The sequence below is a fragment of the Syngnathus scovelli genome, chromosome 15 (genome assembly GCF_024217435.2).
Source record: "Syngnathus scovelli strain Florida chromosome 15, RoL_Ssco_1.2, whole genome shotgun sequence".
Classification (NCBI taxonomy): domain Eukaryota; kingdom Metazoa; phylum Chordata; class Actinopteri; order Syngnathiformes; family Syngnathidae; genus Syngnathus; species Syngnathus scovelli.
This window is the reverse complement of record NC_090861.1, coordinates 954,601-973,046: the sequence shown is the minus strand read 5'-3', so window position 1 is coordinate 973,046 and position 18,446 is coordinate 954,601. Positions and strand designations below refer to the sequence as shown.

General features: G+C 45.0%; 2 protein-coding genes and 1 long non-coding RNA gene across 5 annotated transcripts; 1 reads left to right on the top strand and 2 right to left on the bottom strand.

Annotated features, from left to right (window-relative positions):
• Positions 1-219: 219 nt before the first annotated feature.
• bhlha9 (basic helix-loop-helix family, member a9) lies at positions 220-1,674 on the bottom strand. Its single transcript, XM_049743350.2, has one exon. The coding sequence runs from the start codon at positions 1,443-1,445 to the stop codon at positions 669-671; it is 777 nt and encodes a 258-aa protein (XP_049599307.1). The 5' UTR covers positions 1,446-1,674; the 3' UTR covers positions 220-668.
• Positions 1,675-4,820: 3,146 nt separating this feature from the next.
• Positions 4,821-16,916, top strand: sptbn4a (spectrin, beta, non-erythrocytic 4a). 3 transcript variants are annotated; one of them, XM_049742020.2, is made up of 20 exons: positions 4,832-5,547; positions 5,771-5,924; positions 7,962-8,225; positions 8,295-8,528; positions 8,592-8,681; positions 8,757-9,035; positions 9,133-9,263; positions 9,340-9,544; positions 9,628-9,873; positions 9,957-10,091; positions 10,176-10,417; positions 10,480-10,618; positions 10,690-10,774; positions 10,855-11,066; positions 11,141-12,468; positions 12,963-13,023; positions 13,097-13,365; positions 13,425-13,595; positions 13,985-14,030; positions 14,380-16,916. In XM_049742020.2, exons 2-20 carry the CDS (start codon positions 5,802-5,804, stop codon positions 14,674-14,676), a joined length of 4,557 nt encoding a protein of 1,518 aa, XP_049597977.1. In that variant the 5' UTR covers positions 4,832-5,547; positions 5,771-5,801; the 3' UTR covers positions 14,677-16,916. The 3 variants fall into 3 exon arrangements, with proteins under 3 accessions (XP_049597979.1, XP_049597977.1, XP_049597978.1); XM_049742021.2 differs by lacking the exon at positions 4,832-5,547 and having other exon boundaries at positions 5,561-5,924; XM_049742022.2 differs by lacking the exons at positions 10,480-10,618; positions 10,690-10,774; positions 10,855-11,066; ... (4 more) ...; positions 13,985-14,030; positions 14,380-16,916 and having other exon boundaries at positions 4,821-5,547; positions 10,176-10,421.
• Positions 16,519-18,310, bottom strand: LOC137840963 (uncharacterized). Its single transcript, XR_011088198.1, has 2 exons — positions 16,973-18,310; positions 16,519-16,759 (listed from the first exon to the last, which is right to left on the bottom strand). It is a non-coding gene; the product is annotated as an uncharacterized lncRNA (long non-coding RNA).
• Positions 18,311-18,446: the final 136 nt, after the last annotated feature.

Sequence of the window (18,446 nt, the reverse complement as noted above, 5' to 3'; positions counted from 1 at the left end):
AGAATGGACTTGCAAGGACATTTTTCAAACGAGTGAAGGACCTCTGTCATCGCAGACACGGAATAGTCAAGGCTGCTGACCTTAGGCTATAATCAAATACACACACACACACAAATACACACCCACTCCTTGCACACATGGAACGTTCTATTTGAGTTGTGCATAAAGTAAAGCTAACCCAATCATATAAATGAACACAGGAGTCGTATCGTATGAGCATTTAATTTGGAAGTTTTTAAAATGACTTTAAAAATATACAAACAATATATAGACAGTCACAGCTTTTAGGCCAAAAGAGTAAATAAATATTTTTAAAAATGGTTGTGATTCTTGCATAACAGTGTAGCACAAATACACTTGTGCGGATCTTCAACACTCAATGAGAAATAAATGGAGAGTGAAACATTCTTTTGGAATTTTCAATCTGCATATGACCATTGTGAATTTATTCACCATATTTTTCACATTTTTCAAATCTGTGCACCTGCTTATAAGTTTACGTGCACTATTGATTTTTAAGAAAAGGATTTTAAGTGTGCGTTATAGTCTGTAAAAGACGCTGACCTGGACTGAATTTTAATACTGAGTTGATTAAATCAGCAGAATGAAACAAACAAAAGCAGATAATGAACCTCTCCCACTAAAATCATTCAACTGTCCAACAATGTTCACAGCAGTGTGTCTGATCCCGCAGAGAGCTTGTGCTCAAACTCCTGCAAATAGTTCATCTGCCAGGGACGTCCCAATGCTGGAGACGGCTCCACAAAAGTGTCAATGCACGCTTGGGTGCAGGAGCCCCACATTCCGGGCAGAGGGCTGGGCGGGTGCCCGCCACAATGGCCGCCATAGAGCTGTCCCTCCGGCGGATAACAAGGGTAGTGCGGTGAAGGGGGACATGACGAAGCAAAGTTATCCACGTAAAGGCCCTCTCGGGGCTGCATCTGCTGGGAGATGGACGCGTGCCACGGAACGTAGCTCTGATGCTCCAGATGAGCGATGGCATCAAGTCGAGGTGCCGTCATGGGCGCCGCCGCCGGTGAGCGGTCGCACTCCCGATGGGCGCAAGGCTTGCTCGGAGGGTTTGTGCTCAGGAATACGGAGAGCGCAGAGATGCGATTGATGGCCCTTTGCAGCGTGGCGATCTTTGAGAGTCGTTTGCCGCTCAGGTCGTGATTCAAAGCCACGCGAAGAGCATTGAAGGCCTGGTTGTAGTCCATGATGCGTTTTCTCTCACGGACGTTGGCCGCCACCCGTCGAGCTTTGGAGCGGACTGGCCTCAAGCGCTTTTTGCTCTGGCCTTCCTCCGGGTCATCGGGGCTGCTCGTTGAGCTCTCGCTGTCTCCAAACGGCGTCTTCGGACTCGCTCGGCCCTCTCCTTGGCCAAGTGCGCCGAGGTCCGATTCCTCCTCGGAAAACTCCGACTCTGCGATGCTGCTGCAGCTCATTGTGGACACCGGTTGGAGATATGGAAAAGAAATCTCTGGGCTGTCGGTGTTTGCTGCTGCTGTGCCGACAGCCCTGCGACGCTCTTCTTTCCGACTCCTCTGGTTCTTGCACGGGACGGGCTGGCTGGCTGGCTTGCTTTTTAACGCTCCTGAAGTCACATGGTACAGTCACCTGTGAGGAATGGTGCACTCTCTCCCTCTCCGGGTTTATGAGTAGCCTCCAGCCAAATGGCATTGTCGCCACCTCCTCCTCCTCTGACTCTCCCTCACATCCCTTACAAGTTTCAACACTTGCGTCTCAGCATAAACAAAACATATGAATCCAGGAACTTTTTTCCTGAGTTGTCTTTATCGTTTTAAATGTGCAAAACTTTGTCATTTGTATCAAAAGCAAGAAGACGTCATTCATTGTACAACATGAGCCACCCGATCTTTTCTTTCCCCTTTTCTCTCTGGGAACTGTCTTATCTAACACAGGTTGGATTTGTCTTGCAATTAGACGTCTCAAGAGCAATGAGCCAGTCCCCCCCCAGGTTTAAGAGGGCATGTAATTTAGAGTATCCTCCCTGAAAACCATCCTCATAAATCAGGCTTGGGCAGCACCTCAGGACAATGAGGCAGGCGAGCAGAGCCTCAACTTCAAAGAAAAATAAGGCCACATAGGAACCTGTAATTGCTGATGGCTGAGGCCGTCTGTCTTCCAGAACCTGTTACTCTTCAATATAATGTGTTTTGATTCTCTTCATTGACTACCAATTATTTAAGTCTTGTCTTCTAATAATGTCTTTGTGATGGCGGAGAGCGTGTAAAAAAAAAAAAAAATATCAATAGTGTTTTTTTTAATTGACTACAAATTTTTTAAGCACAAGTCTTGACTTCTAATAATACCTTTGTGTGTGCATGTGTAAAAAAAACATACACCTACGTACTTACCTACAAATGATCCTGCTGATTTTTTTCCATACCTTAAATCTCCCAAACCTTTTGAAATGTTCAGCTTTTATCACATGCTATGGATTTATGGCTTTTACAAACATTTGAGATTGACTGCGGTGTCGTAAAGACCGCGCCGACCGACTACAGAGTCGGACTCTCGTTCCTTTTTGACAGGTGACAACGCACCAGTAATTATCAGCCGCCAGGAATAAATCACAAGATTTGATCACACAACTCAGCTCACCAGTGATGGGATAACCATTTTCAAGGAAGGGCTACCTGCCCATTGCCACTGAATTTGTAAATCTCCCGCTCAAGCCCCAATAATGACTGGTTGTTATCCGTTTGTTATTAGAGGTCTGTGTGCCAAACGTGGATGTATATTACCAAAGGGGGTAGTTAGGGCTAATAAGCGACTAAGGTCTGGGTTCGCCTAGCCTTGGCTTTGCGCTGGTATGTTAATGCGTGTTTTTGCCCATTGCAAGGAATTTTCTCACCTCTATAAAATGTCTGTCAACATATGTATGTATGCATGTAAGTCTTTGCAAAGCAATACTGTCATCTAGTGGTAATTGTGTAACTTTTGCAATTGGCCTATTTAAGAGCACCTTTTATTTTAATGCTTATTTCGCAGTGGTAGTTAAAATATAATAAGAACTATACGTATAATAATACACATTTTGCAGCATACGTTTAATCTTTTGTCTCCATGTTTTGAGGACTTTTGGTCTCTGTTTAAACAAATAACTGATGAGACTAATTCAACCTTTTTGTCAATAAGCTCATAAATGTAAGGTGTTCCAAAAAAAAAACTAATGTTTGGGTCAGTGACAGCCGTGCACTCTCTAATCTAGCTGTAAGTCGAACATTATTGTAAAGCTCTCTTGTTGATTTATGTCATGCCGATCTGATGTCATGACACGTCTAACCGTTTCCTCTGCAAAGGAATGCAGCCATGCTTCCTCAATCACGTTATGAATCATTCCGGCTCGATTTACTGGAGGAAAAGTGCAAATGCGAGGGCAGTGATTGTTTGATTTGGTTGCACATGGCAATGAAGACACCATGGGTTCTTTCTACTCCTTTTGCACTTCGGAAGCTTTGCATTGAAAAAAGTTCTCAAAGGTAGAGATGTATGTCCGTTAGACATTCTTTCCGCAGAGAAGTCAGTCATTACACTGGGTTATCATTAAAGGGCCCATTCGCAGTGTCGGAACATGTGGTCAAGGTTAACTGCTCGTTCCCACACAATATTTAAAATGGCTGTGCAAATGCATGTTTTTTTTAATGATTGACATACTTTGAGCAAATATTAAAAAACGATATGAAAAAAAATTTGATGCCAGTTCACCACCACTTGGTGTAAGAAGTATTTTTTCCCACTAGATGGTGTAAGTGGGCTACAAAACGTGTTTGGTATGTACCATCTGCAAAAGACCTCAAGTTCTACTTGACTAAAATAAAAGTTGTGGACTCTCCGCAGACTGGAGGTTTCAAGGTTTGGTTACGTGACGTTACGCTCTGCCAAAAAAATTTGCGTGTACGTTTCTGCTCCTTCAGTACACTGGTCAGTCCAGTTTCAGCACCATGGTCAGCGCCCCGTCAATGACACTCACAGCCACGCCCCATAGTTATCAGCGCTCATTGCCTGACTTTTGTTCCTCATCAGGTCATCACCAACATCTGCTTCCGGTTCCCCTACTTAAACTCTGTCACTTCCCTTTTTCCACAATAAAGAAAGTTTGTGCTGCATCTGGTTTCCCTAACCTATTAAACTCACTGATTTATGACCCATAAACACATGGACATAGTTCTAAAATAATTCTCTCTTAATTTTATAAAATAAATAGTAAAAAAATGAAATGAATAAACAGTGCAAAATTAGAAAAAAATACATTTGTAAAAAATGCCCTGGATGAATTTAAATAAATGTATTTAATGTGAGGCGTTTTCACGCCCTGGCCTGAAATTACAGCACACACTGATTTTTGTTTTGGATTTGTAAGAGTGTGTGTGTGTGGGGGGGCGGGGGGGGGGGCTCTCCCCCCATTGCAGACTGTCTTCAAGCAGCAGCAGAGTGAGCACTGATCCAAATCAGTCAGCTGCCCGTGTGTGCATGCAACCTCCCTCTCATTGACTGCTTTACAATGACCCCTCCTCCATCCCAAATCCTGCTCTTGCTCCTTCTGCTCCTGCTCCTGCTCCTGCTCCTGCTCCCGAGTGCAGTCATTTTCTAGTGCAGAGAAATGTCTCTGGTGACACTGAAGGGTGACGTAGGCTCTTTCCTCCATTCTGTCTTTCATCAGCACATCACTACCTCCCAACATCTTTTACCTCTTCCCTCATTTTCCCCCTTTTATATTCCCTCTTCCTGCCTGCCTCTCCCTATCGCCCTGCCTCTCTCTCCCTCCCTCCCTCCCTCCTTCTCTCTCCCTTGCTGCTCTGGCACTGCAGTGCTGATTGTGATTGCACACACACACATGCACACGCACACACACACTCACACACACACACACGTATGCACCCACACAGAGCATTGGTTGCTGAGAGGTAGGACTGCAGCAGCATGCGCCAACGGCGCTGGAGCTGCTCGGCTAGCGGGAGGACGGCGAGGCGAAGCGAAGCGAGAATGTTGTCTGCCGTCTCGCGTCAGCATGCATCATTGGCGCGGTAGCAATGATGCATTTCAAGAGCAGATAGCTTATGTTCTCCTGCCTCCTCTGCACTGCCTCTGCATCCTCTTCTCCCTGCTCCTCCCACTCCAACTCTTCCTCCTCCTCCTCCTCCTCCTCCTCATCCTCCTCCCGTCTACTGCTTCACTAGACAGGACTATAGATTGACCAGGACTAGCAAGTGCTGGATGATCAGGTTTGCGCCGGCTGGGGAGATTTCTCTGTGGCTACATCTTCTCTCATCCCTTGGATTTTAATTGACATTTTGAGGCTAGAAGACAAGTGGCCACCGGCAAGCTATCGTGGATGTGTGTGACACTCCTCAGCAGCATTGCTATTGGCTCATTTCCTTGTTTTTTGCTGGTTGTTTTTGCCTTTCCTGGCTAGCAGGCACTGCAGCATCAGGACCGCAAGACGGATGAAGTAGTAGGGCATGAGGACCCTGGGCCATCCAAACCAAGGGCTGGAGTGCTTCCATTGCTACCACTGCTGAGGTGCTTATCTTGATTTTTTTTTTTTTTTTTTCTTCCCTTCTTCCCCCCTCCAGAAAAAGAGTGTCTGGTGGGGGTGGGTGGTGAGAGCACAGGTACCCAGGCCCCTGCAGAGCCGGGGGAGAGCAGGGTGGCTCGTGCGTAGAAGAAGCAAGCAGGACGTCCTGAGGGAAAGGGCCGGCTCAAGCGTTGGCCTCCTGATGGTGGCTATTTTTGTCTCCCCTAGCTGAGCGACCGGGACAGAGGGTGAAGAGAAGATGCTTATGGCCCGAGACACGGCGCGAGATGAGGCTCAAAAGCTACACAGGAAGTGGCTGAAGCACCAGGCCTTCATGGCAGAACTGGCCCGGAACAAGGAATGGCTGGCCAAGATAGAACAGGTGAGGACATGCGAGCGAGCCATGATGCAGGATGGAGAGAGAGAGGTCACATGGTGAGGTGGAAGTGTCATGTGTGCGTGCGTGCGTGCATGCCACCAGAATGAGAATGCACGTCTAAGTTGAAGCTAGCCCAAATTGGGAGACTCGTCGTCACTCATTGATCATCGCCTTTTTTCTGGGCAAAGGCGGCGGGCATCCTGAATAACATTCTCAAGGTTAGCAATGTTTGCTTTTCACATTCACAGGTGACACCATGGCTTTGGCCTCTCGTGCAGCATTGTTAAAAAAAAAAAAAAAAAGAAGCACAATTGCGTCAGCCCGTTCAGCTCACAGTTGATTTTGGGGACACGACGTTCACGGCAGCAGTGATCAATAGAGATAATCTTCATTTTTTCCTCGCTCGTATAGAAAGGCGGGATTTGTTGAAGACAAAAACGCCGTTACCTACTTTGCCACCAAGCTACGTGTCCTCTGCTAAAGTGGGCTATTGACATGTAAATTAGCCAAGTTAGCATTGGACGTGTTGCAAAATATTTTGCTACTTCCCGGTGGATGATGATCTCTTTTGAGAATATATGCACTGAAGAGCTTTTAGCTTATTTGACACTTTCCAATCAAAAGGCTTCATAACATACATACAGTTATTTGCCTGTATTAGAAGAATAAAAGAATGCAAAAATCAGATACAATCTAATCTCGGACGATATTGTGAAATACAAATGCATTTTCGTTTCACCCACAACGTGCCGGCCGACGTTGTGTTTAGTTGAATCATTAACTTGCTTCCATTGACTGTAATGATCTTTATACATGAATTTACTGTTGTCTCCATGATGAAATATTCATGAGATAGTGATGTAACTAATTATATCCATGGTCCTTGAAGACAAGCCCTACTACTGTTTGGTAATGTATCAGATGAGCTGCATGTAGTATACGTCAAAGGAATTTTAGATTTAATAAAAATAAATAATAATAAAAAAAGAATATATACTGCCGGAATGCTCTTTTGAGTTTGGAAAGCTCCTGAATAATGCAAACATTTTTATCAGTGTGTTGCAAATTGTTATATTCCTCTTCAGAATGTGATGTTGTACAAAGTATAAGAAAATATACTATCATCTTTTTTCTCTTATGCATTTGCACCGCCAATGGTTAAGATGCGCATACTGTACCAATAGAAAGTATTTTTGTACTGTAATGTAATCAAGCTTGTTTTATTGATGGCGCTTTTAGAGGGAGATGGGAATCTCTCTCTCAGAATGAACTCTTATTTTGATATTGAGGAAAATAATGCTGCATAAAAACAGTTGGTGTATCAATTTGAACCTGCAAAATCATAAAGCACTATTCACAAATAAACCAATGCAGTTCAGCCTAAATTCCCATTGCAAAGTTTCACCAAGACTGTTAAATGAAAAATGTTCATCTCTCACTCTTTAGTGGATGGAATCAATGTTTCCTGTCAAGAAGTTGATAAGCTTGTGCTAGCAAGAAAACGCCCGCTGCATTGATCATGCTGCATCTTTTGATTCAGAATTGGTCATGTTGCGAGAAAAAAGCCCAGATACAGGACACAACAAGGTGTATTAGACTTACCATGCACGATTTGTAGGTCAGCCCGAGGCCAAAGTTTGCTCCATTGCCTGCGTCTCTGCAAGCAGGGGGTCGCTGTGTTATTCCATCTTATTTTTGGCCGCAGAAGCAAATTGATGTAGCTACTGCGTCTTTTTTTTTTTTTCCTCCCTGGCCAAACAATTGCATATGACAATGGTTCATCAGCTCTCGTGCTATGTTTTGAATGATATAATGAGATTTTTCCAGTGTTCATCTTCTCCATATGTTGTCGTGAGTGTGGCAGTGGCTCATCCTATAAGAAGCATCCCTTGAAGCCACGGCTGACATTAATGGAGTGAAACTCCGAGTCACCCAGCCAAGAAATGACAATCATCCACATAATGCATATTCACTCTTAAGACTCACTGCAATGATTTGAATCAACTTTTTTTTTTTAACAATGATTGCTGTTTTTCTTAGGAGGGCCAGGGGCTGATCCAGGAGAAGCCCGAGTTGCGCACAGTGGTGCAGCAGAAGCTGGAAGAGATCAGGGAGTGCTGGTCTGACTTGGAGAGCACAACTAAAGCCAAGGCTCGGCAGCTCTTTGAAAACAACAAGCCGGAGCCAGCGGTGAAAAGCTACTCGGACCTGGACGACCAGCTCTCCCACTTGGAGCGCCAGCCCCCCCAACTCGAGCAGGCGCATCATCTGCCCACCTTCAATGAGCAGCTCCAGAAATTCCAGGCGAGTACACCAATAAGAAATATTGAACCTTTGCTGTAACTAAAAGTGGACTGCTTCCTTTTGGTATAGGCTATGGAGTCTCAGTTTGGTGACATTTACAAGGATGTTGAGGAACTGGGGAGCTTGCAGGGCGTTTGCCTTCCCCAGCGAGCTCTGATGGCGGGTGACAAGGAGGGCGCGGAGCAGTCAGGCATGGTGGAGACCCGCATTGTTCGCCTTATTGAACCCCTGAAGGAGAGACGCCGCATCCTGCTGGCTTCCAAAGAGATGCACCAAGTGGCTCAAGACCTGGAAGACGAGATGGTGGGTTGGCTTCTAATCTTCTCATTTGGAAATATTGCTAATCTCCTTTTTATTATTTGATAGCTTTGGATTCAAGAGAGGCTTCCGCTGGCATCATGTAAGGAATATGGAAATAATCTTCAGAGTGTGCAGCAGCACGTCAAAAAGAACCAGGTGACTATCACAAAGACACATTTTTATACAAACCGCTCTTGAGATTTACCTGAGATTCTTTTTTTTCTTCTCCAGACTCTCCAGAGGGAGCTGACAGGGCGGCGAGCTCGCGTTGAGGAGGTTCTGGACCGAGCGGGAATTATTGCATCGCTCCGCACTCCCGAAGTGGAGTTTGTGCGTGAAGGGGCCGGCCATGTGCGGCAGCTTTGGGAGGTGTTGCAGTTGGAGCTGGAAAGGAGATGTGTCATTCTGGATGCTGCACTCCAGGCTCAACAATACTACAGCGAGGCAGCCAAAGTGGAGTCCTGGTTGTCAGGTCAAAAACTCCAGCAGGCCAATGACGAAAAAGGCACAGTACGGACAATGCCGGGAGTCTGTCAAATGATTTGTAAAGCCGCCACGCCACGCCACGTGAGTACACTTCAGCCGCTTTTCTGCTCCTGTTTTTTAGGACGAGGCGAGTACCCTGCAATTGTTGAAGACTCACCTGGCTCTAGAGCAGACGGTGGAAACGTATGCAGAGACCGTGGGGATGCTCTCGCAGCAATGCCAGCAGCTGCTCGAGCTCGGACACCCAGAGAGGTGTGACATGACTCATCCTTTGACTTTCTCTTCACCTATCGGACAGACCTTTACTGAATTTGTTGTCTTTCCTCAGTGAGCAAATCACCAAGCAGCAGTCCCACATAGACAGACTGTACGTGTCTTTGAAAGACATGGTGGAGCACCGGAAGGTCAAGCTGGAGCAGCAGTACTGGCTTTATCAGCTCAACAAGGACGTGGAGGAATTAGAGAAATGGATCACCGAGCGTGAGGCTGTAGCAAGTTCCACCGATCTTGGCCAAGACCTGGAGCATGTTACGGTGAGAAACGGGGAATAGGCAATACGTTGCCAAGCATTGATTGATTGATTGATTGATCGATTTATTCCCCCCCCGCCCCCCAGGCACTTCAAGAAAAGTTTACCAAATTTGCCTCGGAAACAAACAGCGTTGGTCAGCAGCGGATGGAGCAGGTTAACAAAATGGTGAACGAAATGATCGACTGCGGGCATTCGGATGCAGCAACCATCGCTGAATGGAAGGATGGACTGAACGAATCCTGGGCCGACCTCCTGGAGTTGATGGAGACCCGTAGACAGATGCTGGCCGCATCCCACCAGCTCCACAAGTTCTTCACTGACTGCAAAGAGGTGTGTGTGTGGGGGGGGGTTTTGTTTTTTGTTTTTTTTTTGTCTGGCTGATATTTTGAAAGCGCTTCTGTCTGGCATTGTAGGTTTTGGCACAGATTGCAGGGAAGATGAAGCAGCTGCCAGAGGTGAGGGCATGCCAAGCCAACATCACCAATCCAGCCACCCTGCAGAGACTTATGCACTCGTTTGAGCATGCCCTTCAACTGTTAGTGACACAGGCAAGTCCTAGCGTCTCTTCTATAAACCATCATTTATCATTCTGGTTTTAGTGGACTTAGCTTTTTTTTTCTGTCTCGGTTCAGGTACGACAACTCCAGGAGAACGCCGCGCAGCTGCGTACTATTTACGCTGGCGAAAAGGCCGAGGCCATTATGGTCAAAGAGCACGAAGTGATGGGAGCTTGGAAGGAGCTGTTAAGCTCTTGCGAGGCCAGTCGTGTCCAGGTCACCTCCGTGACAGACAAGGTGCAGTTCTTCTCAGTGGTGCGCGAAAATCTCATGTGGATGGAAGGCATCATGGGCCAAATTGGATGGGACGAGCCCAGGTAAGATCTTGTCCACTGTTTGTATGTCAAATGTGTCATTCGACATCCTTTTCTCCTTTCAGGGATTTGACCGCATTGGAGGTGATGATGAAACAACACCACGAGCAGAAAGTTAAAATAGACGGCCGCAGCAAAACCATCCAGCAGTGCGCCGATCTCGGCAAGATCCTCATAGCCGCTGGCAACCCTGCGTCGGAGGAGGTCAGGCGATGGAACAAAATCAATGACATAAGCACACAAGCGCTCAAGTCATCTAATCATACGTTTTGCAGATTAAAGAGAAGTTGGATGCCCTTCTGGCCAAGCAGAAGGATCTTGTTGAGAAGTGGGACAAACACCAGGAACGCTTGCAACGCAGTCAGTAGCTTGCTTCTCCATACAACACAATGTTAGATCAATGAAGCATGATGGCAATTGTGGCGTCTCATCTTCTTCAGAACATGAGAGATTCCAGTTTGCCCAAGAGACAGTAAGGGCCGAAGCCTGGCTGAAGGCAAAGGAGCCTCCAATCACCTCCAAGCAGCCAGAGGGGGGACAGACCCCAGCCCAAAGCGACGAGGTGGAGCAGCTCATCCTTCGCCACGAAGCCTTCCGCAAAGCTGCTGTAACCTGGAAAGAACGTTTCAGCTCTCTCCGCCAGCTTTCCGCAGTAAGTTGTTCAGTTAGTTTGATTCCACCAGAAAAAAAAAAAACCAAATGAGCTATGACCACGTCATTTTTCAGGCTGAGAAGAAAAAAGAGGAAGACAAAAAGACGCCGCTGTCCAGTCGAAGGATGTTCCCGCTATCTTGCCTGACTCCCGGCGGCGGTTCCTCGTTCGGTTCGACTCCGTCGTTCATGAGGCAGACGGTCCACGCCCAAATAGAAGCCGCACCCTTACAGACCAGCGTGGAACCGGCCGCCCCGACCCCGAGGTTGTCCTCGTCGCTCGTCAGCTACAAGCCGGTCATAAACGGATCGGGCTATCACAGTTTGGAGCCGCAGGGTAGTGGAAAATTGGTGAACCCCTCATATCTTGGGATGAACCATCAAGCCATTGGAGGTGGGAGTGACTCTGCTTTTTCAGTGCTGACTTCCAAGTGTGGAGGACAAGACACTTCCGCTCACCATGTGATAAACAACCAAACAAGTGATGGTGCTGAGAACTCTGGCTACTTCGGACTGTCTGCGGCTTGCGTGGGCAGCTCCGGCGGCGGCGGCGGCTATGCCATGCAAAGCCATCCGGGCGGCGGGCGCTTAGGAAGTTCGGGGAACCTGGCTCAGGAGCAAAGCGGTGGAGCCATTCCTGGCTTCCTCCAGCAGCCCAATATGGGAAGTTCCGGTTACTTGACGCAACAAAATATGGGAAGCTCCGGTTACTTGACACAACCTCAAAATATGGGGAGTTCAGGATACTTGGGACAACATCCAAGTTTAGGGAGTTCAGGATATTTGGCCCCGCAGCCACATTTAGGGAGTTCAGGATTTATCGCTCAGAATTATCACACCAGTGGAGGAGGAATGGGTAGCTCGGGCTATCTGGCACAAAATCACTACAGCAGCGGAAGTCTGGGCAGTTCGGGATACCTGGCGCCTAGCGGTGGAATCATGGACCCGAAAATGGCTTACGCGTGGCAACACTTGAAAGCTGACTTCATGCAACCCGGGATCAATCACATCCACAAGGCTGTCAACCCCCTCCTAGAGGCCAGTCGAGTCCAGCGGGAACAGTACGGCGATATCCCCATGGCAGACACCATGGGCCCAGAATCAGGACTGGACCTACTCCACGGCCGTCTCCAGAGGGATCCCCGGGGCAGCCGCTCAGACCCTCAGATGGACCACCTGAGACGAGAGAGGGAATACAAACTGGGGAGACAGACGTCCAGCGAGCAGGAGATCCAAGCCAGGCTGAATGAGCTTCCCATGATCGTGCGCCAGGAACGCTACCGGAGACGCTTGGAGAGGCAGTCGTCTAGTGAGCAGGAGGGGAGCGGCAAGCAGAGGCTGCACCAACAAGACTCCAGTGACCTGGAGGGTTCTGTTAAAGATGGCTCTGACAAACGCTCAGGGTAAGTCGACTGGTCAGACCTGACGGATTTTCGCTGATAGCCGATTTCCCGCCACTATCTTGAGCTATGGCAAAATAGAAGTGTGTCCTTGGAGATGTCTGGAAAAATACCAAAGCTTAGTCCAAGCCACCCCTGGGCAGATTCTCACCGTGCCTTTGCTTTAACACACAAATGTAAGGCATGACTAAAAGAAAAAAAAGAAAATTGAATTTTGAAAATGCCCTGGGCTCTGTGTGACCTCACTCTTTAACATTACAGTTCAACAGTCACTGTCAGTGTGACATTGAAGTCAGTCATTATAGCAGCACTCCAACTCCCTTTACATTTATTTTATTATATTTTTCACATTTTTTTTATTTTAATCTGCACATGTAAAAAAAAAAAATTGTTTGCTTTTGCGGAAAAAGTACAAGACATTTGTTTGGGTTCCAACAATATTAAAATAAAAAAATCCTCTCTTCATGGCCGACTCACGTTGTCCTCTATCACTGCAGGGAAAAGAGATCTACAATGGCAGAAATCGTAGAACAAGTCCAGGAGCGAGAAGCAGCCCATGTAAGTTACAATGAAGCAGAATGCTCGCTGCAAGTTCCTTGTGTGTGTCATTTTCTGAAATGTGCTTCATCAGGCCAGAGGAGAACCTTATCGTCCTCCGAGCAGCCTCTCAGCTCCAGTCACACGCTTTGACGGTCGCCCTCGCGCTCGAGACCGACCCAAACCCAGGAGGAGGCCCCGCCCGAAAGAACCCGAGGAAAGTCGGCGCTCTCGATCGGCTCCGGCCACCGGCGCCCCGACGACGCCCCAGCCGCCGTCGCACACAGCACACAATGAAGGATTCCTGTATCGCAAAAAGGCCACCAGCTCTGATCTGGAAGCTCAGCAGAGAAGCCCCACCAGGTATGGAACTCATCTTAACGATAAAGTGAATATAAAAGCAAATCTTCTATCTTTCTCAGCAAATCCTGGGTGAATGTCTATTGCGTGCTGAAAGAGGGCAAGCTGACCTTCTACAAGGACGCCAGGAATCACAACACAACATATAACGGAGAGCCATCGGTTGACCTTTCCAACTGCTCTTTTGATCCTTCTTTGGGATACAAGAAAAAGAAGAACGTCTTCATTCTTCAGTAAGATAGATGATGATGGTGTCTTGTCATACATTGAGATCTGTTAAAGGAGCTCTATCATTCTATTTGAAGCTTTCCACAATTAACTATAGGCATATTAATGATGGACAGATACCTTGAGAAAGTGGGGGGTGTTTAGTTAGTATGGGGGTGGCTCCTCACTTTGTGACATCACAAAGTGAGGAGGCGGTTGTTTTCTCGGATGCTGCTGCTTAAAGAGGAGGCATGAGCAAGGAATGCTCCAAGATGAGAGAATGTTTTGGTGAGGACTTTCATTTTAACATGACTCAAAGCTCCAAAAAGATGATTTAGCCAAGATATTGCTCCTTTAACTTGAATTCTTTATAAAGCATGAGAAACGGACTGCCTCTGTTTTTCTTTTCTCTCAGAGTCAACGATGGAAATAATTTATTAGTATTCCATGCAAAAGATGAGGTAAGAGCATTTATCAAGATTTATGGGAAGGCAAATTTTGATCTTTATCTTTTTTGTGAGATTTTAACGTGCCACTTTTGAGGTCAACTAAATCTAAAAAAAAATGATATGATGGATTTTTGAGGCAGAGTTGAAATATGAATGCGTCTGTAATTCCTCTCAATAAAGCAAAAATGAACCATATAACTTGTTAATATTTATAACATTTATAATAATATTTATAATACATTGTTACTGCAAATCTCCAGCTCAATGCATATTTTGTTCATTTGATTGAATTAGTAAGCCCCCCCAAAAAGGTCATATGGGAAAGTAAACCGCTCATGTGGCTTGCTTGCTTTCTCTGCAGGAGGATCTGAAGGCTTGGACTTCCAACATCACCACCTGTATAGCTGAGCACGAGGCCATGGCCAAGTGGGACAAACCCGGCACATCGGGCATGGACCATGACCGTTCGGAGAGGAAGGAGAGGTCCGAAGGCGACGCCGACGCCAGGTCCGAGAGATCGGAGCTCGTGGGCGAGGAGCGATCCGAAAAGGAGAGGTCAGAGAAAGGGGACGGCTCCGACAAGTTAGACACGTCTGAAATCGCTGACAAGCTGGAGGGCGGGGCGGGGGGCTCCAGCACATCTGGAAAGAGCAAATGAAGAAAGAGTCTTGCTGACAATTCATTGCTGGTTGCTTGTATGAATGGGAAGGAAGCATGTTTGCAGAGTTGGAACACAATGAGGTTACCTACCGCCCTCCCGTGGACAAGGTTATCATCCTAACTCATCCATCCATCTCCCAGCCAACCTCCCCAAAACCCAAAGCAGTGCAGCGGTGCTTGCTCTGCGCCACCTAGTGGTGGGGGGTTGCCATTGTTTCATCTATTGGATTCATATGTTTCAGTGACTGATTACACCATGTCTGTCGGTCTGTCTGTCGGTCTGTCTGTCTGTCAGTCGAGACCCACCTGAAAAAGAATTGTTCACAATAATTCTAAACTTTTGAAGCAATATACTTTTTTAAGTTCTTCGCTCTTGTAGTGAGAGATCAAAGAAAATGAAGTTAGTTGCAAATGTGATGATTTGATATGATTTCTCATGGTCCCCCCCCCCCCCCCCCCCCCCCGTCTTGCACCTTAGATACTTCAAAACATACAGTACGGAATCTTGAAGACGTGTTACCCCACCCATCACATGGTAATCATAGATCATGTTATTATAACGGAATGCTGGTGTTAGCCACCTATCTTTTTTTGGGATGTCGTTAAATACAAATGATTTTTTCCGTCCATGTCAACAACAACAAAAACAAAAAAGAAAGGGAGCTGTCTATGAAATGCTCACGGTGACACTATTTGACATAATGCCTTTGTACACAAAATCTGAACACTGCATGAAATCTAATAGTCTCTTAGTGCACTTGTTTGACTTTTTTATGTTCATTTGGAGAAAATTGCAATAATTTCATGTGAGGAAACATTTTTGCAATCATACTCACAAAGTAGGTTTGTCTTCCATCCACACTTCCAAATGACTCCTCCTTGAATGATGAGAAACTCTCTTTATTTCTTATCATCGACAGTATCCCCCCCCCCCGACACACACACACACACACACACAGAATGTACCATTGTGTCTGAAGAATTGTAAAAAGCCGAAAGTGAGGGAGAAGCTGTGTACCGTTTTATTTTGAAGAGCAGCTTGTCAACAGCGAGCTCAATTGCAAATCTATTTGAAGTCATGAATTGTATATATCTTTGTGTGTATATCAATAAACCCTGTGCGCTAATAAAACAGTACACTAAAGTGAAATGGGTTAAAGCAAAACATTTATATTAATCCACTCTAATAAAAACATGACATTTAAAGGAAAGTATGCAAATTAGAAGTCTCTAATGAATTACATAGCGTATATAAGTACACCGATATCTAGTCGTATGAGCCACGTTTACCAGGGAAAAGCAACAGGAAATACTCCAAATATGCTTGTATTTTTATATTCTTCTGTTTGCTATATTGGCCCACAGCCCAAATGAGACCATCTAGTTGATTGAGTTGTCAGTGTGTTTGTGAGAGGTGTGTTCAATGTATGTATTAGCAACACGTGTTAATCAAGAAATTATTGATGGCAAGCACAGGGTTCTGTCAGATACTGTTTGTTGCCCGTGTCTTCATTCTTTTACATCTTTGGGAAGAAAAGGATAGAAATGCGGCCATTTTGACACAACCTGCGCAAATAAGTCATCCACTAAAGCTGGATTGTGGCATGGTGTAAATGTTGAGATGAAGTGGTCCATCTTATCATCATTGCCCCTTGAAGAAAAAAAATATATATAAATAAGAGTCTTCCTTTGTTTGTAAACACCAAGAGATACTTTCCAATTCAGTAGTATTGGGACACCACATGAGGAATGTAGTGACAATGTGTGCAGTGTCCTTCTGCAGCCTTCAAATTATTCAAATGAGAAAAGATTTTACGATGTGAATGTTATCTTCCTGTCACTCACTCAACATAAGTGCCATGTCATACGGATTGATGAAAGAGCACTAAAGAAGACTGGTGATTATTGAATTGTCATTGCAATACAGCGTTTTATCATTCATGCGGGAGCGACAATATTACAATGTGGATGTAGTTGCTCCAATCCATGTTTGCTCTCCATCACTTTTATGAAGCACGCTGGGGACTTCTTTTTTTTTTTTCTCTCCCCCCGTCCTTTCCACCATGTTTTGAGCAACACACCTGAAGAGACAGCACAAACTGTGACTGATAAAAAAAAAAAAAATGCAAACTTTGTTTCCTTCATTGATTGTCTTAAAGTGTGTATGTATGTCTTTGTTACTTTACATTCAAACCTGCTGCTAAGACATGAATAAACCTCCGAACTTGCTGATGCTAACATGACATTGAATATGTGGACACATTGTGTACTGTATGATCTGCAGTTCTACTCACATGACACATTTAAATGTTTCCTACTCAAAAGGTCACAGGTGTCATGACTCCAGCGCCTCTTGCAGTCCTAAAAGATATTCTGGTGAAGACATTTCTGCTCACACTAGACTCTTTATTATTTTTATTTAGTTTTATTTATTATTATTTGTAAGATATGATCAGTTAGCTGAGTAGTTTGAAAGCAAAATTGGAGTCCTGGGATTTTCAGACACAACACATTTCTCTTCTTGCGAGTTGAACGAATCTCGCATCCATTTGTACATTTGAACTCCACCAGTAAAACACTCCAATAATTCAAATTCCACTGCAGACCTCAATCGGAAATCAATTTAAGGGGGGTTTTATTTCAAAGTTTGTACCCCTAGTTGTCTCTCTATGTACAATAAAAGAGTAGAGCACGAACTTATCGATGCTGCACTTGCAGCTTTTTTTAAATAGTAATTAAAAGGTCGAATTTCCTCCAATATATAGTTTTAAAAAAATGTTACTGAATGGGTGAAACGTATGAGAGTTTAAAAAATAAATTAAATTTAAAAAAAGGCTCGTGGAACTTTTGTTAGCACTGTAGTGCCAGCAAGGGGGGGCCGGGCAGGGTGGTGGGCGACTGTTCCATAAAAAATAAATGATCAGACGTGTATACATTATGGCACAAGTCCTGCACAACTTGATGTATGCTTCAAGAATGTACATTAACATTATGATTTGTTTATTGAATCGAATTACATCAAAATTATATCTGTCTGTGGAAATATGAAATATGGTGATGTATAAAATCAGTCCATCCCTTCACTTTGCTATTGTCTTCTTTCCCCTCTGAAGGTTTTTATAGATACTGATGATGGTGTTACAAATACTTTCATGTACAGTGTAAATCCCCTTCAAGGAAATTTAATTTATATACGTGTATATATATGATAAATCTGAATCTAATGGTGACCTCAAGTGTTTTTAAATATTTCCATCTGTTAATTTCCTTTGGGCCGAGCCCCCTCCGGCCTGCACCTGTAAACTCCTCCATCATAATACATTTCCAAGCTATGTAAAAATGAAAAAATATTGCCATTTAAAAAAAAAAATCCTCTTTTAATATTCATGATTTCCTTATTTCTTAAAATTGACCAAATTTAAACGGATGTCTTCCTTTAGTCCAGGTCGTTCCAGCGGCATTGGTCTTGTGTATGTATGATTTTGTGTGTGTTTTTAAATAACGTTTTCATACTTTATTTTATTGTATGTAAATAGCTGCTAGTCACGTGACCCAATGTGGAGGTGGGCGGGGCCTGCTAAAAGACCAACTACGGAAGCTCCCCAAGTAGTGATGTGCATTCCAGTTCTTTTAGGTGAACTGAATCTTTAGAATCTTTTTGAACGAATCGTTCACTCACGAGCCAACACTATTTTGAAGGGTTTTCAGTCTTGAGGTGAGCGTTGGTTGCCCTTGTGTCACTACCATGGACACGGGTCTTTGGTCGAG